The 27,647-nt window shown below is 60.7% G+C and overlaps 1 protein-coding gene across 1 annotated transcript; it reads left to right on the top strand.

Annotated features, from left to right (window-relative positions):
• Positions 1-15: 15 nt before the first annotated feature.
• On the top strand, positions 16-27,079 carry SCN4A (sodium voltage-gated channel alpha subunit 4). Its single transcript, XM_058284527.2, has 22 exons — positions 16-93; positions 307-435; positions 914-1,005; positions 1,957-2,307; positions 3,079-3,142; positions 3,391-3,532; positions 4,665-4,874; positions 5,437-5,590; positions 7,416-7,654; positions 9,326-9,499; positions 10,644-11,000; positions 14,744-15,217; positions 17,119-17,254; positions 18,175-18,329; positions 18,760-18,933; positions 19,352-19,474; positions 20,673-20,951; positions 21,233-21,286; positions 21,541-21,678; positions 22,268-22,372; positions 22,982-23,252; positions 24,039-27,079. Exons 1-22 carry the CDS (start codon positions 23-25, stop codon positions 25,262-25,264), a joined length of 5,118 nt encoding a protein of 1,705 aa, XP_058140510.2. The 5' UTR covers positions 16-22; the 3' UTR covers positions 25,265-27,079.
• The last annotated feature ends 568 nt before the right edge of the window (positions 27,080-27,647 follow it).

Here is a 27,647-nt window from a genome sequence, read left to right as displayed (position 1 = left end):
GACGCTGTTCAGCATGTTCATCATGATCACCATCTTAAGCAACTGCGTGTTCATGACCATGAGTGACCCACCTCCCTGGTCCAAGGATGTGGAGTAAGTGTCCCCATGCCCCGGGATGTCCGCACGACACCGCTCTCATCTTCTGGGGGAGATGCACCCCGTCACCGTCACCCCCACCGATGGCCTCAGTGCCCCGGGTGGCACGCTGCATTTCTGTGACCCTCCCCCCTGGGAGAAACCCTGCCACCCCACCGGCACCCCGCCCGGGCGTGACCTGCCTGGCCCTGGCCGGCCTCTCCCCGACAGGTACACCTTCACAGGCATCTACACCTTTGAGTCTCTCATCAAGATGCTGGCCCGAGGCTTCTGCATCGACGACTTCACATTCCTCCGGGACCCCTGGAACTGGCTGGACTTCAGCGTCATCATGATGGCGTGAGCAGGGCCCAAGGGCCTCCTGAAGCTGGGGGAGGGGTGGGGGTAAGGGGGCCAGGCCTCAGAGAAGGCAGCTGCCTGGGCTCACCCCTGCAGAGGGGTGGACGCGGGGGCCACCTGGTCAGTGGTGCAGGTGGCAAGCCGCCCAACTCCAGGAGCTGCCCCTCCCGGGGTCTGGTTCAAAGGCTCTCCTGACGCCCCCTCCATGTGTAATGGCATGCGGCAGCCCTAGACCACAGGCTCAGTGGCCCCTGCCCACTGGGAGAGCTGGCTATCCTTGCCACCCCCGGTCCCCAGCTCCTGCACTGCCTTTCCTAACTCTCAGGCCCCAATAGGAAACTTAGGGGGGTGGAAGGCCCCAGCACCCTGAATTCCCAGCAGTCTTTGGGAATCCTCGCACTGGGCCTGGAGACACCCTGGCTCCTGCCCTACTACCCTCCCCTGGCTCTGACACAGCCCCTACTCCAACCCTACCCAGGTACCTAACAGAGTTCGTGGACTTGGGGAACATCTCAGCCCTGAGGACCTTCCGGGTGCTGCGGGCCCTGAAAACCATCACGGTCATCCCAGGTACTGGGGAGGCGCAGGGACCCTCAGCCTGGGCCCACACCCCACCCCTGCACCCCGGCCTACAGCCAACCTGCAGCTGAGGAAGGCGAGACTCTAGAGGTGAAGGGCTTACAGGAGGCCACATTGCTCATGGGCCACAAGGCCAAGGCCAAACAACCTTTCCTCTGAGCCAGGCTTCCGGGATCCTCAGGGCCAGTAGGGTTTTTATAAAGAGGCTGCTGTGCAGCTTTCCATCTCAGGTAGAAAGGGAGATGAACTAATATTGACGCAAGAGACATTACGATTAGCCCCACAGGGAGTAGTTCTGGCTCTTCCATGGAGGATGGGACTCTCCCTGGAATTCCTTATGAATTGGTAAGCCTTGTCTGTCCAAAGAGGCAGAATCCAAAGATATCTCAAGGTCGGTCTAGAGTTTCTTAGAGTGAACCTTGCTGTTCCTTTAGTGTTAAAAGGCATGAAAAGAAAAAGGGCTCTGTGGTCGAATAAGGAGATGTGGTGTCAAACAAAGTTAAACGGTTTTTGTTGGTTTCTGCAGGACTTTTCAGAGGCTTTAGTAGGGTAATCTACATAACGATTCTCCAAGAGCAGAAAAGAGAGTGCAGACTTTCCTACACGTATAGAACCACTTTTTCAGGGGCACAGCTTGGAGATTAGCCTTCTGTGGAACACACGTTGAAAGTGCTGGCCTATTGACATTTATTAAGCTCCTCTGTGTACCTTGGTGGAGGATGGAGCTCTAACGACCTGGCAACAACCCATCAAATCTTGATAGTCCATTCTTCTAGTGGTTGGGATTCTGTGGTCATTTGAAGGCGCCACGTTGAGGATGTGATCAGAAAGGGGTGTGGCTCATCTGGGAAGGCTTCCAGAAAGCTGTGCCTAGGAAGCCGAGCCTTGAAGGAGACAGGATAGGCAAAGGCCCCCCAATACTCGTGCCCTCTCTCCGGTCAGGGCTGAAGACGATCGTGGGGGCCCTGATCCAGTCGGTGAAAAAGCTGTCGGACGTGATGATCCTCACCGTCTTCTGCCTGAGCGTCTTTGCCCTGGTGGGCCTGCAGCTCTTCATGGGAAACCTGCGGCAGAAGTGTGTGCGCTGGCCCCCCCCCTTCAACGACACCAACACCACGTGGCACGGCACCGATACATGGTATGGCAACGACACGTGGCATGGCAATGATACGTGGTACGGCAACGACACGTGGCACGGCAACGACACGTGGTATGGCAACGACACGTGGCACGCCCATGAGAGCTGGGTGAGCAACTTCACCTTCAACTGGGACACCTACGTCAACGACGAAGGTAAAAATGGAGGGGGCGGGGGAAGCAAGCAGGCTCTAGGGCTGCCCCTTCCTTAGCCTCTTGTGAGACAAAGAGCATGGCGAGCTGCCCTGCGAGTCAGAGGACCTGGGCTTAGAGCCAGCCTTTACTGGCTCTGTAACCTCTGGCAAGTCCCCTGACCTCCCTGCAGAGGTAACAACTTCCTCAAAGGGTTAGCGTGGCAACCAATGCCGTGGAAAATCCTAAGGCACTCGCTCTAAGGAGTGAAGGTCTCTAAGCCCTTGTCCCTAACCTACCCACTCGCTGTTCTCCTTCACCGCAATCTGCGCTCACAACCACCCCCACGTCATGTCCGCACACCCGCATTCACAGGCACACACGTACGAGACACACGCACGCCCTCGCACGGCCGCTATGGGCCACGCTATGCCTTCCTGCCAACTAGAAAAAGGTGCCCCGTCCGTCCTCAGCCTCGCTCCCCGCGTCCTGGCCCCGCTGACGCTCAGCCAGGCGTGCCACACAGGTCCCCTGTGGCACCACGCACACGCGCACCCTCCTCCCTGCTCCCGCTGGGCCCCTGCTGCTCCCCAACTTCCCGTGCCAGGCACTGAGCTGACACCACCACGGCTGAGCTCCCTGCCATGGACCTACCCAGAGGCCAGCTGGGGGCTGCCCTGGGGGAGAGGGAAGGGGCACCCAGAGGACATCCCCCTAGTGTCTGGATCAACGGGTGCAGTGCCCGTGGTGTGTCTACGTGGGTGACATGCCTCCTTGTCCCCATGACTCCCCAAGGGAACTTCTATTTCCTGGACGGCGCCAATGATGCCCTGCTTTGTGGAAACAGCAGTGACGCGGGGTGAGCACTGCTGGGGGCAGGGGCAGGGATAAGGAGCCCCAGGGCCCTGGGAAGGTGGGGGCTGATTAGGGACAAGGACCTGGGGTGGATGGAAGCGTAAAGAAAAATCCATGGGCGTGGATGAACACTGCCCTGTTTTTAGGGGCACAGGCACGACTGAGGGAGTTTTTCCCTTGGGGTCTCCCATCTCTGTCTCCCAGCTGGAGCTCCCCTCCCTCCCTAAGCTCAGTCCCCTGTCCTGTCCCCAGGCATTGTCCTGAGGGTTACCAGTGCATCAAGACTGGGCGCAACCCCAACTACGGCTACACCAGCTACGACACCTTCAGCTGGGCCTTCCTGGCCCTCTTCCGGCTCATGACGCAGGACTACTGGGAGAACCTCTTCCAACTGGTATGGCTGCCCCCGCCCCCCGCCCTCAGCCCCTGCAGCCCCCTTAGGGCCGGAGAGGCCTACTCCAGGATGGCCCAGGCCCCGGCAGGGACGCGGCATGGGGCCCGTCAGAGGACCCCTCTGACACTGGCCACCTGCCCAGACCCTCCCCCAGCTTTGCCTTAAGAGCTGGTGCAGACCCAGGCCCAGGAGCCCCGGGCATACCGTAACCAGGAGGGCACCCGAGAAAGGCAATTCTGTCCATACATTCATTTATTTATTTGTTTGTTGTGTTTTTTTTTAAGATTTATTTTATTGATTTCTCTCCCCTCTCCCCCCTCCCCAGTTGTCTGTTCTCTGTGTCTATTTGCTGCATGTTCTTATTTGTCCGCTTCTCTTGTCAGCGGTACGGGAATCTGTGTTTCTTTCTGTTGCGTCATCTTGCTGCATCAGCTCTCCGTGTGGGTGGCGCCATTCCTGGGCAGGCTGCACTTTCTTTCACGCTGGGTGGCTCTCCTTATGGGGCGCACTCCTTGTGCGTGGGGTTCAGGGGACACCCCTGCGTGGCGCGGCACTCCTTGCGTGCATCAGCACTGCGCATGGGCCAGCTCCACACGGGTCAAGGAGGCCCGGGGTTTGAACCATGGACCTCCCATGTGGTAGACGGACGCCCTAACCACTGGGCCAAGTCCGCTTCCCTGTCCACACATTCGTTTAGCTTCTACTGCTTGTGGGGCAGGCAGGGGGACCCGGAGCAACAGGACCTTCCGGTCCCTGGCGATGCTTCTAACGTGAAGGATGGTGACAGAACAGCAAGGACAACTCATGGGCGCCAGCACTGTGGCAGAGCCAGAGGGCGCTGACCCCAAAGCCCCTATTCACACCTTTCTATCCCGACTCTCTGATCTGGGGGTGCTTGGCTGGCACCTCAGGGCTCTCTGATCCAGGAGACGGGAAAGGCGGGGTCCCAAGTATATATGTTGAAGCTCCCTGGACTGTGGCCTAGGGTGTCGAGGGTGGCTGTACCCTGCTTCAAAGGTCCTCAGCCCCCCAGGATCTGCAAAGGGTCCTCTGTGTTTGCCCTCCTGGGCAGTGGGGATGTGGGGGTGCAGGGGGTGCCACATCACGCTCCCACCCCTTCCCCCGCCCCCAGACCCTGCGAGCGGCCGGCAAGACCTACATGATCTTCTTCGTGGTCATCATCTTCCTGGGCTCCTTCTACCTCATCAACCTGATCCTGGCGGTGGTGGCCATGGCGTACGCCGAGCAGAACGAGGCCACGCTGGCCGAGGACCAGGAGAAAGAGGAGGAGTTTCAGCAGATGATGGAGAAGTTCAAAAAGCACCAGGAGGAGCAGGAGAAGGTCTGGACTCAGGGAGGGAGGCCGAGGACCCGGGGACCTCCCCGCCCCTCAGGGCTGCTCTGCCACTGGCTTCTCCCAGGCGGCTGGGGGGTGGGGGCGCAGGGTGGCCGCAGGGCTGCGAGGCAGGGGAAAGGAGAGCCCCAGGCTCGGGGCTTCTACGCAGCTGAAAGAGTGTTTCTCTGCTCTGTGCCTCAGCTTCCCTATCTATAACAAGGAATCCAGACGAGTTAAACCTCGAGACTCCTTCCAGCATAAATCCCTATAGTTTTGTGATTCTTCTGGGCAGCCTATGGGTCTGTGCTGAGGGAAAGGCTGGGTCCCGAGAGGGTAGTTGCCCATTTTCTCATCATCCCGTGAATTGCAGGCGACTGAGGGTCACCTCAGTCACTTTGGTCCCTTCCTTGTCACCCCCAAAATTGGGCCTCTGCCCCACCCCACTAGGCCTGGCACAGGCTAAGAGGGGCCACCACCCTAAGGGACTGAGAAGAAGCTCTGAGAGCCAACTTGTCCATCCCCCTGGCTCGCAGCTGGCCTCATACCCACCACTCTCACTGGTCTGCAGGCCAAGGCTGCCCAGGCTCTGGAAGGCGGGGAGGCAGACGGGGACCCAGCCCGCGGCAGAGACTGCAACGGCAGCCTAGGGGCGTCGGAGGGGGAGAAGGGGGCCCCACGGCAGAGCTGCAGTGCCGAAAGCGCTATCTCGGATGCCATGGAAGGTGCGTGCCCGCATCCCCACGCCCACGCTGCTGGGCACCTCCTGCCCCTCCAGGCCGCTGGGGCTCCTGAGGGGTGGGGCAGGCCGGGCCGGGCCCAGCTTCGGGATGACAGTAACTTAATATTGGTGTCGAAGAAAGGGCCGTGATAAATATAGTCTTGGCTTAACCTGGCCCGGTTCTGGCTGCAAGGCCCAGCCGCTGCGGGGCCTGGGGGCTTCCGGCAGGGCCTGGGGGCTGCCAAGGCAATGGGCAAGGACAGGCTAATAATACTAACCAGGAGGCCCAACGGCTCCGGAAACCGGAGATCCTTCCTCAAATGTCCTCTGGGTAAGAGTTAAAGGTGTAAGGTCGAATTCTGCCCAGCTTTGGAGCCACAGACTCCCCCCAGCCGTCACCCCTTCTCCCACTGCCACAGGAAGACAAGGGTGAGGGAATGAGGTGGGGTGGAGAGACCCACAGAGGGGTGGACAGGCTGAAAGATGTGTGAATGGAAAGAGGCAGATGGGTGTATGGATGGATGGGGGGTGGGGAGGAAGGAAGAAACAAGGGAGGGAAGAGGGGAGGAGGGGTCTGACAGGAGAGGTAAGCTCCCCTGTCCTGGCCAGCTTGCTGTTTACCAAGACGGTGGGCCCTACAGGACTTCACAAGGGTACCTTACCTTGTATTTTGTGACAGGCCTGCAGGTGTCCGTCTGTCTGGGTGCCCTGCTGGGGAAGGCCCCAGGGAAGCCACTCAAGCCTGCCCCTCCTGGGATTGGTCCAGGAAGTGTCAGGCCTCAGACACTGTTTAGGGCACCCGCAGTGGACCAGGATCCAGCTGCAGCCTTGAGAGAGGGGTGCTAATTCCTGGGCACAGGGGTTAGGGGGAGTCGGCTGGCCCCCTGGCGGGCTCCAGTCATGCCCCAGCCCTGGGCCTCCATGGGGCGGTCACCCACTCCATGAAATGGGAGGTCCCATTGGCACCCACCACCTCAGGCTGCTGCAGTATTAGATGGGATCATGGCTGCGTCTCCCCCTGGGTGGAGGGGCTAGAAGGCCAGGCCAAGGAGTGGCCCCTAGGGCTTCAGGGCTGGGGTGGCAAGAACAGGGGGTGTTTCTAGAAAGCCACTCTGGGGCAATCCGAAGGGGCTGGCCTGACTGAGCAGTGGGGAAGGAACCCCCTGAGGTGGAGCAGGTGGGAAGCAGGAGGACTGGGGACCCCACTCCCTGCAGCGGCCTCCCTCTCGCACCTTTCCTGGGGCCCGGGCTGACAGCAGGACCACAGCGGGGCCCTGGGCCAAGTCCCGGGGGACATGGGGTGGCCAGGGTTCACAGAGGAGCAGTTGGGGCCTCTCAGGGCTGCGCCAAGAAGGTGGGCCTGGAAGTGGAGCACCCAGAGTCAGGCTTGATACTGCACGGCTGAGGGGGTGGGGCTGTGGGGTCTGAGCATTAAGGGGCGGGGCTTCGAGGGGCGGGACTTCGAGGGCGGGAGGGTGGGGCTCTGGGTGTAGCTTTCCAGGGGCGGGGCTTTAGGAGGCCTGCAATGAGAGGCGGAGCTGGCAGGTCTCACTGAGGGGGTGGGGCTGTGGGGTCTGAGCATTAAGGGGCGGGACTTTGAGGGGCGGAGCTTCAAGAGCTGGAGGGTGGGGCTCTGGGGGTAGCATTCCCGGGGCGGGGCTTTAGAAGGCCCCCAATGAGAGGCGGAGCTGGCAGGTCCCGCTGAGGGGGTGGGGTTTTGGGGGGGCGGGGAGAGTCAGGGGGCGGGGCTTGGAAAGTTGGCCGGAAGTTCAAGCCCCGTGAGAGGGCGGGGCACCCACATCAGGTGCTGGCTACGACCCCACTCCCAGAGCTGGAAGAGGCCCACCAGAAGTGCCCGCCGTGGTGGTACAAGTGCGCCCACAAAGTGCTCATATGGAATTGCTGCACCCCCTGGGTGAAGTTCAAGAACATCATCCACCTGATCGTCATGGACCCCTTCGTGGACCTGGGCATCACCATCTGCATCGTGCTGAACACGCTCTTCATGGCCATGGAGCACTACCCCATGACGGAGCACTTCGACAACGTGCTCTCCGTGGGCAACCTGGTAGGGGGACGCGCGGAGAGGGTGGCCACGCGAGCCAGGATGGGAAGGGGGTGGCCGGCTGCTGGGGTTGTCTAGGCTGTGTGGAAGCAGAGGCCACTGTGGGGGGCTCAGCCTGGCCTCATCTGCCCAGCTGGTGGGGGCCATGAGTTGATGCACTAGGGAGATACCTGGGGTGACCTCTAAGAGGTGGAATTTGGGTTTCAGGGTATTCGGGTTCAGGAATAGTGGATATGGGACACTGGGCTTCCTAAGGTCAGGACTCTGGGGGGTCTGGAGGCCAGGCCATCTATGCCCTGGAGGCAGCGACTGCTGGGTGACGAGACTCCCCATGACTTGCAGAGATTGTCATGGTCCCAAAAGGGACTAGGGGACCTGGAAGTGGGGGCAACTAGCCATGGGCTCCCAGGAGGCCTCTGGAAAGAGTCCCCACCCCTCACCCCTCTGCTCGCTCCCACTTATGCGGCATGGCGGGGCGGGATCCCCTCTCGGGCCCATCCCTGCTCCACTATTGTTGACACGGCTGATCCGCCCGCTTATCCTTGCCCATTAGGAGCATTATCACCTCATTGCCAGCCCCTGGTGGAGCCTGACAAAGGAAAAAGCTGCCTCCTCCAGCCCTGCCCCACCCTTCCCCATTCCCTCTGCAATTTTTCCAGGATGGCCAATGGGCAAGATGCTCCCCCCACCTCAGGGGTGAGGCAGGACGAGGGCTGGTGGGTGATGCCAGAAGCAGAAGCAGACTCTGGACCCCCCAGCCTGAGAGGCAGGTGCCTCTGTCCCCACGGAGGTGCCGAGGCAGCCACGGCCAGGCCGGGCCAGTGGAGCAAGGACGTGCTCTGGGCTCAGCGGCGCAGCTGCTGGGGTGTGCGTGATGGGCCTGGCTCGCCCACCCCCGGCCCACGCTGTGCTGCCGTCTGGGCACCTGCCATGGCCAGAGACAGCTCCCGGGAGGGGCTCAGCATGTGCCCAGGCAGGCTGTGGACCCAGGGCAGCTGGTGACCACAGGAGGAGGGTGCTGTGCCCCAGAGGCTTTCAGGGACTCTGCAGCCCTCTGCTGTGTCCGGGTTTGGGGGCAGCTCTGGTGTCCTTCATTGATCCTGGACTTTGTCCCCTTTTGGCCTCCCCTAGACCTCCAAGGTCACACAGACTTCGTGGGTCCCGGGACCCCCTTCTCACTAGGGTAGAGAGGTGTAGGGTTTAGAAACAGACTGCTTTGAGCATCCCAAGAACTGGGTTTGGGCGGAGAGGCCTGGAGCTGACCGCTTAACCTGACTACGTCTCCGCCTCTCAGCTGTGGAATGAGCATGGCAAGCCTTCCCGGCTCACAGCCGCTGGGAAGCCAGCGGGTCATACTGTAAACACAAAGTGCTCTAGGAATGTCAAATATTATATTTGGGTCAAGGCCTCCCAAAATTGTGACTTGCTCATCACCACTAGCCCATAAATTGATGGGCCCAGGTTTCTGGGTTGTACCCACCTCTTACCCGGTGGCATGGCCCTTCCACGCACATGCGCACACACACGCACACACACGCTCGCGTGCGTGTGGGGGTGGACGCCACCCCGCGTCCCTCTCGCAGGTTCTGCCCGGAGGCGGGCATGGGGCAGGGCACTCCCAAGGCCCTGTGCTCCCTGAGGCTCCGTGACAGGGACCCCCACCCCACCGCGCAGGTCTTCACGGGCATCTTCACAGCGGAGATGGTGCTGAAGCTGATAGCCCTGGACCCCTACGAGTATTTCCAGCAGGGCTGGAACATCTTCGACAGCATCATCGTCACCCTCAGCCTGGTGGAGCTGGGTCTGGCCAACGTCCAGGGGCTGTCGGTGCTCCGCTCCTTCCGGCTGGTGCGTGAGGCACCCAGGGCCAGGGGCCGAGGCGGGGGTGGACGTGGCGGTGCGGAGGGGCAACCCAAGAAGCCAGAGGTCTGGGCGTCAGTCTCCCTCTGCCCTTGGGCACCCCCTTAATCTCTCTGAACCTTTCTTACCTGTCAGATAGGGAGGAAAGGAGCTCCCCTCCTTATCACCCAGGGCGGCTGGGGGCGCCGCGTGGGTCTGATTCCGTAAAGACTTTGGGTGGGGGTGGAGCAGGGACTTCAGCCCTCTGCTGCAGCCTTGAAAACTGAGGCTCTGGAAACCCCTAGGTAGTGCGGTTGGGACTCCCCAGTTAGAGTTCTTCCCACCACCCCGTAGGGAGCACGTTTATTAGTTGTTTAACTTTATTATGGAAACTTTCATGCCTGTACAAAGGCAGAAAGTACAACAAACCTCCATGTACCCGTCACCCAGCTTCAGTGACTGTCAACAATCTACAGTTTTTGTTTCATCTCTCCCCTCCATGCCAACTTTTAAAAAAATGTTATTAAAATAGATTTTTTTTATCCCTGAGCATAGCGTATCTTCTTGTCTTAATAATAAATTCATGGGGGCACAAGAATACATCTTAGGTGCTGCATCTTGAGGAAACCAAAGGTCAGCCCTAGAGAAGGCCATGTCCTTGGTCTCAAGTCCCTATTTCTGTCGATCCCTGAGCTTTTAAAGCTCTTTTTGTATTCTCCTGGGATGATAGAATACATGAAAAATACCAAATTCATCTTTTCAATCACTAACCTCTGTTTTTTGTTTTGTTTTGTTTTAATGCTGAAAGGAGGGCTAAGGAGACAGACTGATGTGATACTTCTCAATACTTTCAAAGGCAAATAGTGGTTCCCTTTCTTACTATGGGGCAAGAAAGAGCAAATCACTTGTGTCCATGTTCCACCCCAGCTTTTAATGAGAGGGGACAGAGAGGATGTTAAAGCAAATCCCGACCCCTAATTCCACTTGGAAATACTTTAGTCTTTATCCTTAGCAGAGAAGAACTTTTTTGTTTCCCCAAACTGCTCGGTGTGGGGTGGGGAGAGCCAAGCTACTTGCTCCGGTTCTTTGGGCTCCCTCTGGGTGGGTCCAGGGTCCCGGGCCTCCCTCACCCTGCCCTCCCCCCGCCCGGCAGCTGCGAGTCTTCAAGCTGGCCAAGTCGTGGCCGACGCTGAACATGCTCATCAAGATCATCGGCAACTCGGTGGGGGCGCTGGGCAACCTGACGCTCGTGCTGGCCATCATCGTCTTCATCTTCGCCGTGGTGGGCATGCAGCTCTTCGGCAAGAGCTACAAGGAGTGCGTGTGCAAGATCGCCTCCGACTGCAGCCTGCCCCGCTGGCACATGCACGACTTCTTCCACTCCTTCCTCATCATCTTCCGCATCCTGTGCGGCGAGTGGATCGAGACCATGTGGGACTGCATGGAGGTGGCCGGCCAGGCCATGTGCCTCACCGTCTTCCTCATGGTCATGGTCATCGGCAACCTCGTGGTGAGTGAGGCCGGCGGCGTCTCCGCCCTCGCCTGGGAAACCCACAGCCGAGGTGTCCCTTTAAGTCGGGCTGTCGTTCAAGGGCCTTTTTTCTAGTAGGTTCAACTGTACACAACCTGTGATTCTTGGACTGGTTTTCTGCCCCCCAGTTGGCACCTTTATATGGCTTAACCCGGTGGTCCTCAAATTTTAACATTTTTTAAATGCCTAGAGCTTCTTAAAATAGAGATTCCTGGACCCCAGGGATTCTGACCGAGCAGCACTGGGGCGGGGCCTGGAGATCTGCATTTCTGGCTCCGGTGCTGCCGTGAATAGCACTGTCTTGACCTAGCAGTTTTGATAAAGTAAGATGATGATGGTGTCAGGCAGACCTGCCTTGCCATCCCAGCTCCTTCACCCTTCGGCGACCTTGAGCCAATGACCGCCCTCTTCTGGCCCAGCTGGGTCCTTTAGCTGCCAAAGGGAAGAAAAATGATAGCTGCCGCAGAGGGTTGCCAGGAGGATGGACTGAGGCGGAGCGCAAAAAGGCGCCGCGCAGGGTCGGCACCCTGGGCCTCTTGCCTGCCCCCGCCGTCCTACCCTCCTCTGTCCCTGGGTCTGCGGGATCCAGGCTCTGAAACAAAGAATCAGGCGCAGGCACCGGGAGAATCCAGAGAGGGCACGAACGGCACCCGCCTGCCACCTTCCGTGGCCCGGGGCGTGTCCTGTGGGGCTGGGGCAGGGCCCCATGAGAGCCAGGGCCCCGAGGCCCCGGCCGGGGAGGCATTTCGGTGGCCCAGGCAGGGGAGGCGACCCTCCTCACACTGCTGACCCCAGCTCCTCCCTTCTTGGGGAGGGGGTGCCGCCCCTGCCAGGGCCCGCAGTGCTGCGCCCAGCTGCCCCCCTGGGCACCGGGGTGGGAAGACTCCCCTCCTACGTTCCGCGAAGGCCTGTGGCATCCCTGGGCTGCTGGGTCAGCGCTTCTCGGATATCACTGCGCCCCGGCAGGGGGCAGGGGCCGTGCCGGCTGCGGAGGGGTCACCTCGACTGGAGGCGACAGGACAAGGTCCCGAGCCCCCAGGGACAGCGAGAGAGGAGAACCCAGGCCGGCTGCCCTGGGAGGGGAGTCCTGGGGAGTGGCGAGAAAGAAGAGACCTGGCAGGACCTTGGGGCAAGATGGGGAGCAGGAGGCCGTGGGTTTCTGGGTGTAGGTTTTAGAGCATGGGGGTGACCGAGGGGGCCTGCCAGGGTCTTTTGTCTCTGTGTGCGTGAGACCAAAATCATTTTAAACCCCCGCTTTGCCGCTTACTGACTGGGATGCCCTGAGCAAGTTACTTAACCTCTCTGGGCCTCGGCTGCCTCATGTGGGGGCGATTATGGTGGGTGGCCGGGAGGATGACACAGCGCACGGTTATGTGTTCAGCAAAGCACTTGGCCCACCAGGCCAGGGGGAATCAGGAGCCACAGGCACGCAGGGGGCGGGCACAGCCTCTAAGAACGGCCGTTGAGGAACTGGCCCAGGACCTGAGCCCTGCCACCTGCAGGGCCCTGGGGAAGGCTTTTGGGGGCATTAGCCCGCATGCCCTCAAGCGCCCTGGGCGGCAGGTCGAATTATCTGCAGCACCACACAGCTGGGAGCAGGACCGGGTGCACCGTAAACAACAGTGACAGCAGTAAAGAAATAACAGTAACAGCAACAGCGACGACGGCCGGCGTTTTTGTTGCTTTTACCAGCACTTTCTGCGTTTTAATTCCTTTAATCCTCACGGCCACCCTGTGAGGGACTCGCTCCTTTATCTCTGTTTTATAGAGGAGGAAACAAAGTCACAGGAGGTAAATTAGTCGCCCGCACAGGATTTGAACCCAGTCGTCCCGTAGCCCACAGCCATCGCGGGCGCTGCCTCCGTGGGCACCCGGCTGTCACCCCCACGGACAGACTCCCTTTTCCTGGTTTGCTCAGAGGGTGTGGAGTGGCCAAGGGAGGTGGCACCGTCAGCCTCTAAGGCACCGTCCCCTCCCACTCCTACCCCTCCCCCAGGCCTCTCAGAAGCAGGTGTCGGCCTGAGGGCACCAGGGCGCCCAGCCAGGGAGCATGGGGACCCGTGCCCCTGCGTCCACGGCCCTTGACGCTTCCTCTAGGTTATTGTGGAGAAGAGGAAGTGACTAAGTGATACGTAACTCACCCCACAGCGCCCCAGGGGAGTGCGTCCGCCCCCTCCTGTCCACCTCCTCCACCACCCCTGCCCCGCCTCGCCTGAGGCGGCTATTTCTGTCTCAGCAGGAGCCGTGTGCAAACCCTGCTGACCCAGAGAGCAGCTAATTCCCATCTCAGATGTGTTTCTGGCAACTGGATGCTTCTCCCCCCCCCCCCCCCCCCCCCCCCGCCCCCAAGAGAGGAAAGACAGACTTTGGTGGGGTACAAAAGGCAGAAAAGGAGCCAAGAGGCACAGGATGGGGTGGGGGAGGGATCCCCCAGCACATCCTTCAGATGACAATATTAACTTTTTTTTTCAAGATGTGTTAAGGTGATAGTTAAGACAATGGCGAAAAGACCTTGGAGGAGCCAGAGGAGACAGCGAGAGGGCCTGGAGGGGGTGGTCACGTGTAGCCTTCACCCGCATGGCTCCCCTACTCTTTGGAATGGTGGGGCTGTGCGCCTGCAGGGTGCCATTCACACTGTAGTCTAAATGAACTGTGCAATGGCCAGATACCTGTGTTCCAGTCCCAGCTGTACTGTTGTCTTTGGGCAAGTCACTCCACCTCCCTGGGACTCAGTTTCCTCAGCCATACAACGAAGGCACTGGCCTCAGGTAATCAAACTCTTCCCTGTATCTTGTACACTTTGCTGTTATTGCACGCATAATAGCTGGCATGTCTGCGCACCTGCTGTGTGCTCGACTGCTCCCGATCATTTAATTCTTACAGCAGTGCAAGGAGGGCGGTACTAGAATTATCCTTATTTTACAGATGAGGCAACTGAGGCACAAAGAGGTGAAGTGACTTGCCCCAGGACACACAGCTAGTAAACTGGGGTTCAAAGCCAGGCAGCCTAAGTTTCAAAGCTCGTACACTCCAGTCTATACTGCCATCCAAACCCACTGCTTGTCTGATCAAACGTGTTTCTCTGCTAGGCTGTGAGCTCTCTGAAGCCGCTCCCTCCTGACACAGGAAGTGTCTGTCCAGTGGAAAATAAAGTGGAAGGGGTGGACCAGTGGCCTCCGAAGTCCCTCCCAGTAGGGGTGGAGGAAGAGAACCAGGAGCAGATGGGATAGGGAGCCCCAAGGGAGAGGAGAGGGGGTGAATGGCAGCAGGTCAGGTGCCCATTCCAGAAAAGTAGAGGGCAGGTGTCTGAGCGCTAGTGTACACTGGGTCTATTGAAAGTCCCATTTGACAGAAGAGGAAGAGAGGCTCGAGAGACCAAGGTTCCCAACACTCCTGGGAGCCTGGAGGCTTGAGTCCTGCTCTGTGCTCCGTGACACCCCCTTCCCCCGGCAGTGGAGATGAGCGGCAGAGTTCTGGCAAGCGTCACCCCGCGTCCCTCCCCAAAGCCTGCCTCCTCCGCCCTGGGCAGAGTCCCATCATAAGCCCAGGCCTCAGTTTCCCTATCTTCAAAGTGGGGAGCTGGGAGGGTTCCATTAAGTGAGTCATTCTCATGCCCAGCATGTGGAGGGCCGGGCTGTGGGCCCGACGCCCCTCGTGCTGGCTGAAAGCGGCGCCCCGAGGGCCCGAGGCTGAGCGGAGGCCCCCGCCCCCCCGCCGCCCAGGTCCTGAACCTCTTCCTGGCCCTGCTGCTGAGCTCCTTCAGCGCCGACAGCCTGGCGGCCTCCGACGACGACAGCGAGATGAACAACCTGCAGATCGCCATCGGGCGCATCAAGCTGGGCATCGGCTTCGCCAAGGCCTTCCTCCTGGGCCTCCTGCATGGCAAGATCCTGAGCCCCAAGGAGATAATGCTCGGCCTCGGGGAGCCCTGCAAGGCTGCGGAGGCCGAGGAGGGCGCCCCCGAGGACGAGAAGAAGGAGCCGCCGCCCAAGGAGGATGAGCAGGACCTGAAGAAGGACCACCACATCCTGAACCACCTGGCGGACGGCCCCCCCGGCGGCATCGAGCTGGACCACCTCAACTTTATCAACAACCCCTACCTGACCATACAGGTGCCCATCGCCTCCGAGGAGTCCGACCTGGAGATGCCCACCGAGGAGGAGACCGACACGTTCTCGGAGCCCGAGGACGGCAAGGTGAGGCCTCCGCAGGGTGCGGCGGGAAGGGCTGGGGGACAGATGGACCCGGGTGCGGAGTTTTGTGTGACCTCGGGCAAGTCCCAAGACTTCTCTGAGCCTCGGCTTCTCCGTCTGTAAAATGGGGGCACCGATACCATCTTCGTGCATCGTTGTGAGCGTCAGATGAGATGCTGCCTGAAAAGCACAGCTCTCTGTGCCTGGTGACTGTCCCCTCGTTGGAACGCGGTTGTTACGTTCTGAGACTCAGCGCCTCCCTTCATCCCAGCTTGGGAGCCCCGGCCAGCAGGTGGTGCTCTCGGACAGGAGGTTCTTTCCCCTGGCACCACAGCCCCAGGACTGGGACCCCAGAGGCCTCTCTCAGCGCCCTCTGGGCTTGCCAAGTTCCTTCATTATGACCTTTTTCTGCTTAGACCCCACCGAGGGCTGGTTCCAGCCTTCCACTGTGGGCCAAGAACTCTGAGGACAGGGCCCAGAGGGGCAGGGAGAGCCGGAGGTAGCCTCAGGGCCAGGACCCTGACCCACCCAGCCAGGGCAAGGGGTCTGCGGCTGGGCCAGTCGCTCCCTCCTCTTGCTCCTCCCCTGTGAGGCTGCGGAAGGCACTGGAAGGAGGGTGGCAGTCACCCTCAGGAGTCAGGGTTGAGGCCGGGCCCAGCCAGGGCCTCCCAGGGAGGCTGACTCTGAGCCCTGTTAACCCCCTCCAGCTCTGGCAGGGGAGGGATGAGTACATAAGTTAAGGCAGAGACCCCTGCCCACCCCACCTTATCAGCTCTGGGCCTGGCTTAGCACCAGGGCTGGAATGAACTTTGCCCTGAAAGCTCTTGACTCCTTATTCCCCCCAAATATGTGACACGCTGACTTAACAGGGGCCAAGTCCTGCCGAGCTATAAATATCCGGGGAAGTGTGGCACTGACCTCGGTACGAGGAGCTTGGTGGGGGAAGGCCTGGAGAGCAGCCAGGTGCAGGCTCTGGGAGGGGACGGGGCCTGGGCACGCTTCAAAGGGAGGCAAGCCTGGCTCCAAGCAGGACTGTGGGCATTGGAGTACACAGTCAGGAAAAGCAGCTCAGTGCCTCAGTTTCCCTTTTTGCCAACTGGGAACAGGAGCGCCTGTTTCCCTGATCACCACTTTGGAGCCAGGGTTGCCCCAAGCTGTCTTCTTGGCTTGCTCCTTCTCTGTCTTCCTCTTCAGGGACCCCACCCCCAGCCACGAAGGGGTCCCCTGAGGAGCGGAGACTGGGGGTCACGGGAGGTGGCCTGGGATGGCCCCAGGAGGAGGTGGGGGGAGGTCTTGGCCAGGCCAGAGCGCCAGCCTCCCCCCACCCTGCCTCACTCTGATCAAGTTCCCTTGGCACCGGGCAGGAGCTTTGGCTGGGGAAAATTTTCCATCCTTTCTGGATTCCTCCGCCAAACAGACCCCAGGGGTGGGAAGGCTCAGCTCTTGGAGTCACCACATGCCTGTTATGTGCAGGCTGGGGTGCCTCCAGCTCCATCCTGACCCCCTGTCATGTCCCTGTCCCCTCAAATGTACTTTCAGGCCCCTTACTTCTCTGCTGGCTCCCTCCACGCCTCCCCGCACCTCCCCGCACCCTCAGCCCAGCTGAGCCACCACCGGGCCACCCCTGCCTTCGACACCCTCCCATGGCTCCTCAAGCCCTCCCTGCCCCTTCCCAGGCTTCAGTCCTCCCTGCTCCAGACCTAAGTTCCACAAAGACAAAACCACGGCCACGCACGAGACGTCGCAGAGCCTGATAGCCCAGGGCCGAGCGAATGGGGGTGCCTGTCCCAGCCCCTCTTTCCCTGCCGGTCTCCCATCCTGACCTCCCTCTGCGCCAGCCGGGGGGGAAGATGTCAGGGGCCCCTGGGAGCCCCGGGGATCACGTGACCCTGTGGCCCCCACAGAAGCCGCCAGTGCCCCTCTACGACGGGAACTCCTCCGTCTGCAGCACAGCTGACTACAAGCCCCCCGAGGAGGACCCCGAAGAGCAGGCCGAGGAGGACCCCGAGGGAGAGCAGCCCGAGGAGTGCTTCACCGAAGGTGAGAGCCGGCGCCCCCCCGCCCGGCAGGTGCTGCAAGGGGCTGGCAGGCAGGGCCCAGAGCTGGCAGGGGACACAGCTGCCTTGGGGACTGGGGAGTCACCGAAAGCCAGGGGGAGTGGGGGGCTTCTTCCCGGATGCCGCCCGCCCCTGCCTCACCTCGGACGGCTACACCCCAGGGTGGAGCGTGCCGGCCCCTGGCCCTCCGAGCCACAGCGTGGGCAGTGGGTAATGCCAGTGCCCGTCTCCGAGGGGACGCAGTGGCTGCTCCTGAGATGGCCACCATCCTCCTCATCTGCACCTTCAGGCAGAGGGGCCCGCCCAGCCTTCAGAGACAGCCTGAGAAAACATTTTCACCCAAAGGATTTTTTTTTTTAATCTACCAGGGTCAGAAATTGAACCCCAGACCTTGCATGTGGGAAGCCGGCGCTCAACCACTGAGCCACATCCGCTCCCCTGAGTTGGTTTTTCCATTTGTTTGCTTGTCGTTTGCTTTTAGGAGGCACCGGGAACTGAACCCAGGGCCTCCCATGTAGGAAGCAGGTGCTCAACTGCTTGAGCCATATCTGCTCCCTGCCCAAAGGATTTAAAAAATAAAAACCGTGCAGAGTGTGTGCAGTGGAGGCTGCCTGGGCAAGGTGGGGCAGGGTGACCGGCTGACAACCACAGGGCTGGGGCCTGCACCCCGTCTTTTCCTCTGCGTGCCTGCCCTGGCAGCAGCTGAAGTGTGGGGGATGGAGAGGGCGCAGAGGGGCCTCTTGACCGGTTCCCAGATGTAGGAGTTGGGGGACCCTGGGGCAGGGTGGCGGCAAGGTGGAGGGCCCGAGAGGGGCACCCCGGGACGGCTGGGGGCAGCGTGCTGGTGGGCACCCGGAGGCCGCCCCCAGGCCGTGACGCGGTGCCTGGGCCCTGCCTCCCCAGCCTGTGTGAACCGCTGCCCCTGCCTCTACGTGGACATCTCCCAGGGCCGCGGGCAGAAGTGGTGGACCCTCCGCAGGGCCTGTTTCAAGATCGTGGAGCACAACTGGTTCGAGACGTTCATCGTCTTCATGATCCTGCTGAGCAGCGGGGCCTTGGTAGGCTGCCTGGGGCCGGGCAGGGGCCGGGCCCACCCCCCGGGGGGCTCCCTCCTTCCCACACCTGGGCGGCCGGGGACGCCGACTCCAAGGGTGTGCCAGAGCGGGCTCCTTTCCTGAGAGCCACACCTGGGCCTCGCCAGCTCTGCAGGGTCTGACCCTTTGCACGCTGAGCCGACCAGTAGAGACGTGGGAAACGCCCTGGGAATTTGGGGACCGGGGGGGTCAGGTAGTACTGAAGACGCGTCACTGATCAACCCCCTAGTTTTTCTACTGCTAGGCCTGTGGGAGGGGAACAGAGGGGCGATGTGGGGGGCGTGCGAGGGGCCCACAGCCGAGCCTGGGCTGGCCCAGCGGCCTCGGGCGGGGCGTGGGGGGTGCTGCTGGCCAGCCTCCCGGCCCAGCCGCCCTGGTCCCCTGGTGCCCCCAGGCCTTCGAGGACATCTACATCGAGCAGCGGCCGGTCATCCGCACCATCCTGGAGTACGCCGACAAGGTCTTCACCTACATCTTCATCATAGAGATGCTGCTCAAGTGGGTGGCCTACGGCTTCAAGGTGTATTTCACCAATGCCTGGTGCTGGCTGGACTTCCTCATCGTGGACGTGAGTCCCCCGGCGCCCGGCCCAGGGCTGGAGCCAGAGACACGGGCCTGCCCTGTGGCCGAGGACCTGCAGGGCAGTGCCACCCATGGCGAGGACCGGCCCCCGCTTCTTGGATAGAGGACTGCCTGGGAGGGGACCTAGGGCTGGGGACACCTGTCGGAGGGATTATTTTCTTTGTCCCAAGGGACCGGGGTCACGCAGGGGGCAAGGTGGTGCGTGGGAGGGTCACTCAGGATCCTTGCCAATGCTAGCGGGGCACCTGGCCGGCCCGCCGGGGACGTGGGTGACCTCCCTGCCGCTTACCATTGTCCGCGGTTAATGGATGACCCCACTGCGATGGAACCGGGGGCTGTGGTCCTGCCAGTGGAGGAGGGAGGGTGGGGAGACGCCTGGCTCACCCCCACCTTCCCCCTTGCAGGTCTCCATCATCAGCCTGGTGGCCAACTGGCTGGGCTACTCGGAGCTGGGGCCCATCAAGTCCCTGCGGACGCTGCGGGCCCTGCGTCCCCTGAGGGCGCTGTCCCGATTCGAGGGCATGAGGGTGCGTGCCGACCGGGGCTCTGGATTGGGGGCAGCCCCCCGCCGGGCGGGGTGGAGGGGACGTGCGCCTGTACTCCAGCCACCACCAGGGGGCGGCAGAGGCCGCAGCAGCGCCCGGGAGGGGCCGGGAGGGCACCGAGGCGGCGGGGAGAGGAGGAGGGAGAGCCGGTTGGGGGTTTCTGGGTGTCCCCCCAACCCCGGTGGGCCCCCCCAGCATTCTGAGACCTGAGCAAGCGGGAAGGTGCTCGAGGCCCTGAGCCTGCCCACCTTGAGCTCGGGGGTCCTGCTGAGTTTGGAGAGTGTCCCCTCAGGCCCTTTAGAAAAGCCTGGCCGGGGAAACACAGGGTGTGGGGAAGACGGGGCCCTCCTGAAGGCGGGGCAGCTGCGAGCGAGGCCTGCTGGGAGGGCCAAGTCCCGAGAGGCCGCGAGGCGCCGGTGGCAGGCCCGCAGGGTGCCCGGCCCAGGCGCGCCTTCCTGTTCCTTCTCGCTGAGGGGAAGTGGAGCCCCGCAGCCACCCAGCTCGGCAGTGCCCAGCCCGGGAGGCGCCTCCCCTCCCCCACCCCGCCCCCACCCCAGGCTTGTGCCGCCCACTCGGTCTGGAGGCCACCAACCACTTCTCCCTGGAGCCGTCCCGGCTCCAGTTCAGCCCGGAATAGTGCGGTGGGCCCGCGGCCAGGGCTGGCGGGGGACAGAGCCCTGACCCAGGGCCCTGCTGCTGTGAAGACCCCCAGGCCTTCCTGTCTGAGCCCAGGTCTGGGTCTCTAAGGCTGGGGGCAGATAAGCAGGGGCTGGGTCACGTGGGCCGAGTTTCCTACGGGGGCCCAGGAAGGAGTGTGTGTTTGTCTTCTGCTTGGTGACCCGTGGCCAAGCTGCTTCCAGAGACATCTCCGGCCAAGCAGAGAGCCCACCCCGACCACCAGCCGGCAGCCCCCACCCCCAGCCCTCACTGCCACACACACACACACACACACACACACACACACACACATACACATGCACACAGCCAGGCATGTAACTGCTCCCCCCACAGGCGCTTCTGCAGATTGAACCTCCTCCAGGAAGCCTTCCTTGAATGACCATGCCCAGTTCTGCCTGGCCCCCCAGTTAGTGTGTAGGTGGGGAGCCCCGTCTCAGAGGACACCAGGTCTCCCGCACCCCCTGGGCGAGGGTCTGGCGGTGACGGCCTCCGTGGCCCCCAGGTGGTGGTGAACGCCCTGCTGGGAGCCATCCCCTCCATCATGAACGTGCTGCTCGTCTGCCTCATCTTCTGGCTCATCTTCAGCATCATGGGCGTCAATCTGTTTGCCGGCAAGTTCTACTACTGCATCAACACCACCACCTCTGAGCGATTCGACATCTCCGAGGTCAACAACAAGTCCGAGTGCGAGAGCTTGATGCACACGGGCCAGGTCCGCTGGCTCAACGTCAAGGTCAACTACGACAACGTGGGCCTGGGCTACCTCTCCCTGCTGCAGGTGGTGAGTGCCGCCGCACGGGGCGGAGGTGCCCCAGGCTCTCTGGGTGCGCCCAAGCCCCTGTCACTCCCTGTTAGGGGCCACCCACCCTGCCTCCAATGCCGCGAGACCCTGTGGTCGTCTCTGGGCCTCTCTGGGCTCTCTGTGACGCCCGTGACGCCAAAGTGGGGCTCTGGGTGGCAACCTCCGGGGGGGGGCCCAGGCGGCAGAGGGGAGGGACGCTCAGGGACGATAGGAGCGGCAAGAAACCCCCTCCCCTCACACCCTCAACTGCCCTCTCCCAGGCCACCTTCAAGGGTTGGATGGACATCATGTACGCGGCCGTGGACTCCCGGGAGGTGAGTGATGGTTGCTGAGATGAGGCTGTTGAGCCAGCGAGGGGAGAGGACTCAGCCCAGAGACACAGGGCTGCGTGACCCTCCCCGCCCCACCCTGCGGCCTCCTCAGGAGCCCCCGAGAGCTGGAGCCTGGGAGAGGGTGGGGTCCTCCTCTGGGCCCGAGGCCTGTCCTGCCCGCAGTGGGATGGGGCGCCGGGGGAGGCCGCGTGCCCGTCCCACCCCGGCACACCCCGCCCTGTCCTGTGGCCCCGCAGAAGGAGGAGCAGCCGCAATACGAGGTGAACCTCTACATGTACCTCTATTTTGTCATCTTCATCATCTTTGGATCCTTCTTCACCCTCAACCTCTTCATCGGCGTCATCATCGACAACTTCAATCAGCAGAAGAAGAAGATGAGTATCCAGCCCGCCCGGCCCTCCCCACGCCCCCCACGCCCTCCCCTCGCTCTGCCCACACCCCCGTGTCCTCCCCCTGCCCTCCCATGCCCCCCCCACGCCCTCCACCTGCCCCCATCCCTGGTCTCCCTCCTCCCTTCCTTCGCCCACTCATTCCTTCATTTATTCAAAAACGGTGCCTGCCAGGGGCACGGTTGAGGCAGAAGCCTGGGTGCACATCCCACCGGGTGACCCGGAACAAGTGACTGGCCTGCTCCAAACCTCAGTTTCCCTATCTGTAAACGGAGTTGATCCCGCCTCCCTGGCTTGGCTATTCTAGAGCCCCAACGAGATATGGGTGGAAAGAGCCTGGTCCGAAGCAGGCTGTGAGGCACCGCTGGCCCCTCCCCTCTGCCCGTCACCCCCACTTCCCGCCCCTCCCTTCTCTGGAACTTGAATCCTCAGTCCCCCTCCACCCTTCACCCCCCAAATCTGACCCCCCGTGCAGGGCTGGGGGCTGCTGTAAGGGTGGTCCCTGAGGTATGGGATCCTAGAGGCAGAGAAAGAGGCCCCCCACCCCAGCCTTACAGGCCCCATCCCACTATACTTTGGAGGGAAAGACCTCTTCATGACGGAGGAACAGAAGAAATACTATAATGCCATGAAGAAGCTGGGCTCCAAGAAACCGCAGAAGCCAATTCCCCGTCCCCAGGTACCCTCCCCCTGGGCCCTTCCTCCTGCACCAGGGTGGTCAGAGCCTGGAGGAGGCACCTGCTAGAGGGGACCAGTGCGGGCAGCGTGCCGCGTCCCTAGCGTGAGGCGGGTCCCCCCTGCAGGAAGGAGCACCTCTTTTTTATCTGCACAAAAGCAGCCTGCTGAACTCCCCTCGCCTGGCCCTGCACTTCCTGGCCCGCCCATGTCCATCCACCTCCTCCCCCTGGGACTCTCAGTGTCCTCTGGGGCAAAGGCCCCCAGGAGGGGAAGGAAGACGGTGCCCAGCTATCCTCCCCAGTAAGCGGTGGCTTTGGGAGAAGGGCAGGGGGTTGTGGGAAACCTTGAGAGAGGGAAATTCCCAGGGTAAGGAAGGATGCCCAATGACCCCATACAGAGGAAGACCTGGCCTCAGACCCCTCAGAGGGGCCAGCCAGCCCTCCCCTCCCAGCAGGCCCACCACAAGGCCTGACCCCTCTCTTTCTTCTCTTTCTCCTGCTGTTGGGTCATCCTGTGTCTCCTGCCTGTCCATGTCCTGTCCGGGCCCCGGCCGCTGCCCCCCACTCCATATGCACCCACGTGCTTCCTTGTCCCCCCACCCGTGCTGCAGAACAAGATCCAGGGCGTGGTGTACGACTTCGTGACTAAGCAGGTGTTTGACATCACGATCATGATCCTCATCTGCCTGAACATGGTCACCATGATGGTGGAGACGGACGACCAGAGCCAGCTCAAAGTGGACATCCTGTACAACATCAACATGGTCTTCATCATCGTCTTCACAGGGGAGTGTGTGCTCAAGATGTTTGCCTTACGCCAGTACTACTTCACCGTCGGCTGGAATATCTTCGACTTTGTGGTTGTCATCCTCTCCATTGTGGGTGAGCAGGGCAGGGCGGAGCCGGGCTGAGCCCCTCAGGGATGCCCAGGGCTCCCCTCCTCAGGTATCCACTCCTGCCCATGGCCCTGGCTGGCTCACAGACACACTCACACACACAGCCTGGCATTCACGCTTAGGGGCAAAGGCTGGGTGCAGCCTGTCTCCTGCACGCACATGAACATACCTCAACCAACGTCCATCTTACCAAAAGATGTGCACACATGTGCCCACATAATTAGTGGAAAACGTGAGAAGGCAGTTCCAGTGTCTGTGCACACCAGAGAAGTGCTGGACGTGCATGTAGTTATGGTAGTAACTAGACATCATTTGTTGAGCATTTACTCTATGCTTGACACTGTGCTGTGCCCTTGGCAGGCATTATCTCACTAATTGTTCATAATAAACTACAAAGCAAGTACTGATATCGCCCCCATTTTACAGCTAAGGAAACTGAGTCACTGAGTTAAGTGATATGCCCAGAGTCACACACACACATGCATTTTCTCTTATCTATGGCATCTGCAAACAGCCTTGGGAATGGGCCCCATCAACTTGGGCATATCCCACCTCCCGTGTCAGGGCAAAGATGCAGCCCCTGGCCCCAAGGCCTCTGGAAGAGCCCAGCCTAACTGGCCAGGTCATTTGGGCAGTGGTCTGGGGGTTAAGCCTCTGCAGGCCCTTTCTGGAGAAGAAAATAGGAGACCAGTCCCTGTGAGCCCCACAAGCCTCTCCACCCCTTACCCTGCCTCCCCTCAAGGCAGCAGACCTCACTAGCTTCTCCCCATAGGCCTCGCACTCTCTGACCTGATCCAGAAATACTTTGTGTCACCCACGCTGTTCCGTGTGATCCGCCTGGCACGGATTGGGCGCGTCCTGAGGCTGATCCGCGGGGCCAAGGGCATCCGGACGCTGCTCTTTGCCCTCATGATGTCGCTGCCCGCCCTCTTCAACATCGGCCTCCTCCTCTTCCTGGTCATGTTCATCTACTCCATCTTCGGCATGTCCAACTTTGCCTATGTGAAGAAGGAGTCAGGCATCGATGACATGTTCAACTTTGAGACCTTTGGCAACAGCATCATCTGCCTCTTCGAGATCACCACATCGGCCGGCTGGGACGGGCTCCTCAACCCCATCCTCAACAGCGGACCTCCTGACTGTGACCCCACGCTGGAGAACCCCGGCACTAGCGTCAGGGGTGACTGCGGCAACCCCTCCATAGGCATCTGCTTCTTCTGCAGCTACATCATCATCTCCTTCCTCATAGTCGTCAACATGTACATCGCCATCATCCTGGAGAACTTCAACGTGGCCACGGAGGAGAGCAGCGAGCCCCTTGGCGAGGATGACTTTGAGATGTTCTATGAGACCTGGGAGAAGTTCGACCCCGACGCCACGCAGTTCATCGCCTACAGCCGCCTCTCCGACTTCGTGGACACCCTGCAGGAGCCGCTGAGGCTCGCCAAACCCAACAAGATCAAGCTCATCACCCTGGACCTGCCCATGGTGCCAGGGGACAAGATCCACTGCCTGGACATCCTCTTTGCCCTGACCAAAGAGGTCCTGGGTGACTCTGGAGAAATGGACGCCCTCAAGCAGACCATGGAGGAGAAGTTCATGGCGGCCAACCCCTCCAAGGTCTCCTATGAGCCCATCACCACCACCCTCAAGAGGAAGCACGAGGAGGTGTGTGCCATCAAGATCCAGAGGGCCTACCGCCGGCACCTGCTCCAGCGCTCAGTGAAGCAGGCGTCCTACATGTACCGCCACAGCCAGGACGGCAACGGGGACGGGGCCCCGGAGAAGGAGGGGCTGCTCGCCAGCACCATGGGCAAGCTGTATGGCCACGAGAATGGGGACAGCAGTGTGCTGAGCAAGGCTGAGGAGACTGCCTCGACAGGGGACACTGGGCCTGCCGTGGGGCTCATGCCCATCGGCCCCTCAGACACTGCCCCCTCTCCCTCCCAACCACCAGGGCAGACGGTGCGCCCAGGGGTCAAAGAGTCTCTTGTCTAGTGGGCAGCGGTGAGGTGGCCAGCTGAGCGTTGGCATAGCCCCGGAAGCCCCCCTGCATTCACGTTGCACGCTGAGGAAGCAGGGCTTTGAATCTGAGGCTACGTCCAATTCCCTCACGGGGAACAGGATTTGGCTGTGCTAGGCTGACCCCTCGGCCCAAGCACCTGCCTCCCCAGACCATGTGAAATGGGAATTCCTCTTGGGGGCTCCATGCTGGGCCTGAGGCCCCTGCCTCCATGATTTCGCCTTCAAGTTGCTCTTCAAGTGGGCCCTGTCACCCCCTCCTCTCGGCCCAGGGGACGGTCAGAACATCAGAATCTCTGCCCCCAACTTGGGGAGAAGCCATCCTCCGAGGGAGGGACTGGCTGCCCTCCTATCTCCAGTCTTAAGGGCTACAGGCCTCTCCCCAGGAAGTGGCTCAGGTCTCCCAACCCCACCCCAGACAAAGACGTCTTAACCTCCGTGAGTACAGACACCTGACCCCAGGGTGTTGCCAGCCCTCCAACCCCGTCCTGGGATGCAGCTTCACCCTGCCAACTCAGGAATTCTCTGGCAAAGGGAAATGTCACTGGAATAGAAATGGCTCCCATAACCTAATTGGCTGATGGAAACTGATGCATTGGGCTGGGATTGCGGCCCCTGAACCACTTTCCAGGCTTTGTCCAGGCCCACGGCTCCCCTGGCTGGCCCCTAGGGGAAAAGCAGAAGGAAGGATTCCACTTGGGAATTTTCTTTTTCTAGGAAGCATGGATGGATATTACAGGGTGGTCCCACCAGTTGTACATCTGCGCTGAGGCTCCTCCTGGCCTAAGCATCCAGACTGGGGTGGGGTCAGGGACCCTGAAGCTCAGTAAGATTCTTGTTCTCTCCCTCCATTCCTCACTTGTCCATTGGCACCACCGGGGTTCCTCATAGCCCCTTGACGCCTCTGCGGTCTCCTTCTCAGCTCTCCTCATGCCCAGCACTTCCTCCCCTTCATCCTAATTTCCCTCTCTTCAAACTGATCCTAAGGATGTTATGGCTGAGCTCATGTTAGAGATGTCGACACTAGGGTATGTCACAGAAAGTCTTCACCGGGCTCAGGTCAACCTTCCCACTTCCTGCTGCCTGAAAAGTCGGGCATCACTTCTGCTGCCACCACTGATCTGGATGTGATGGCGCCGGGCCTTTGCTGGCTCCCAGAGAACAGACAGAGGCCGAGGAGGGAGGAGGGACTGAAAGATATGCTCAGGGTAGCTGGATTTATTCACTTGTGTGTGCACCTGTGTGGCTGTGGCCTGTATGTCTACTTGTATGTACCTAGAGCTGTGTGTTCAAGTGTGTGACTATGTGTATGCAAGCCACTGAGAACCTTGATACTTGCATATGCATGTGTGTATGGGTATTTTTGTGTATATGTGTGTCAGTGTGTCCCTATAGTATCTGAAAGACTGTGAATATAGAATGGTGTGTGTGTGTGTGTGTCCTCTGTGCAGGACTGCTTATGTGAACATGCCTGCAGGTATGAGTGTGGGCCTGTGCTGTGAGTGTATGTATGTATATATTTGTGTATATCTGTGTCAGTGTGCCCCTGTAGTGTCTGAAGTTCCCTGTTGGAGCACAGGCTGATATGTGTCCTCTGTGCAGGCCTGATTTGTGACTGTGTCAGTATGTGTGAGCGGGGGCCTGTGCTGGTGAGCAAACGTATAGGTGCAAATCCGTGCAGTAACGTTGGCCCTTTGCGTCCCCTGTTGGCCTAAGTGCCTCTTCTTTTTCTTGTTTTTTCATGAACAGTTTGATTAAAACTCAGGAAACAGCAAAACTTTGAAAACATAATGTGTTTGTGTGTGTGCTCACACGACCACAGGCCAGCGCCTCTGTCCTTGTCGTCCTGCCCTCCCACCGCCTCCGTCCTGCTGGGCAGCCCTCCCCACCACGCCCCGTGTGTTCCACTCCTTCCCCGTCCTCTGCTTCTCTCCATTACCCCCTGCCTCGGCCCTCCTCCCCACCTCCAGCCTGAGTCTCCTCGGTGGAGAGAGGACTCCACGCCATCCATCTCTCCCTGCAGTGATTCTGCCTTCCCAGGGTCCCCCGGCAGGGGTCAGCCTCCTCCCTGCCCAGCACCCTGCCCCACTGCCTGTCCTTCCCCTGGCCCCAAACTGAAATCTCTTGGACTGGACATTCGCCACGGGACTGCGAGCAGGTTGCGGAGGATGAGGAGATGAGCAGGGTCCAGGCCGCCCCCTGGGCAGACACAACCTGTTCCTGTTGGTCTGGCAGGCACAGGCCCCAAGCTGGTGGGCAGATGGGCTCCTTTGTACAGTTCTTACAATAAACCCTGCCTGATGCCTCTGGCGAGTGGGCGTCTCCCTTCCGTGACTGCGTGTGGACGTCGCCGGGGGCT

This window comes from Dasypus novemcinctus, chromosome 21, assembly GCF_030445035.2.
Source record: "Dasypus novemcinctus isolate mDasNov1 chromosome 21, mDasNov1.1.hap2, whole genome shotgun sequence".
In the NCBI taxonomy this organism is placed as follows: Eukaryota; Metazoa; Chordata; class Mammalia; order Cingulata; family Dasypodidae; genus Dasypus; species Dasypus novemcinctus.
Note: the sequence above shows the minus strand (reverse complement) of the source record. Positions and strands in the feature narration are given on the sequence as shown.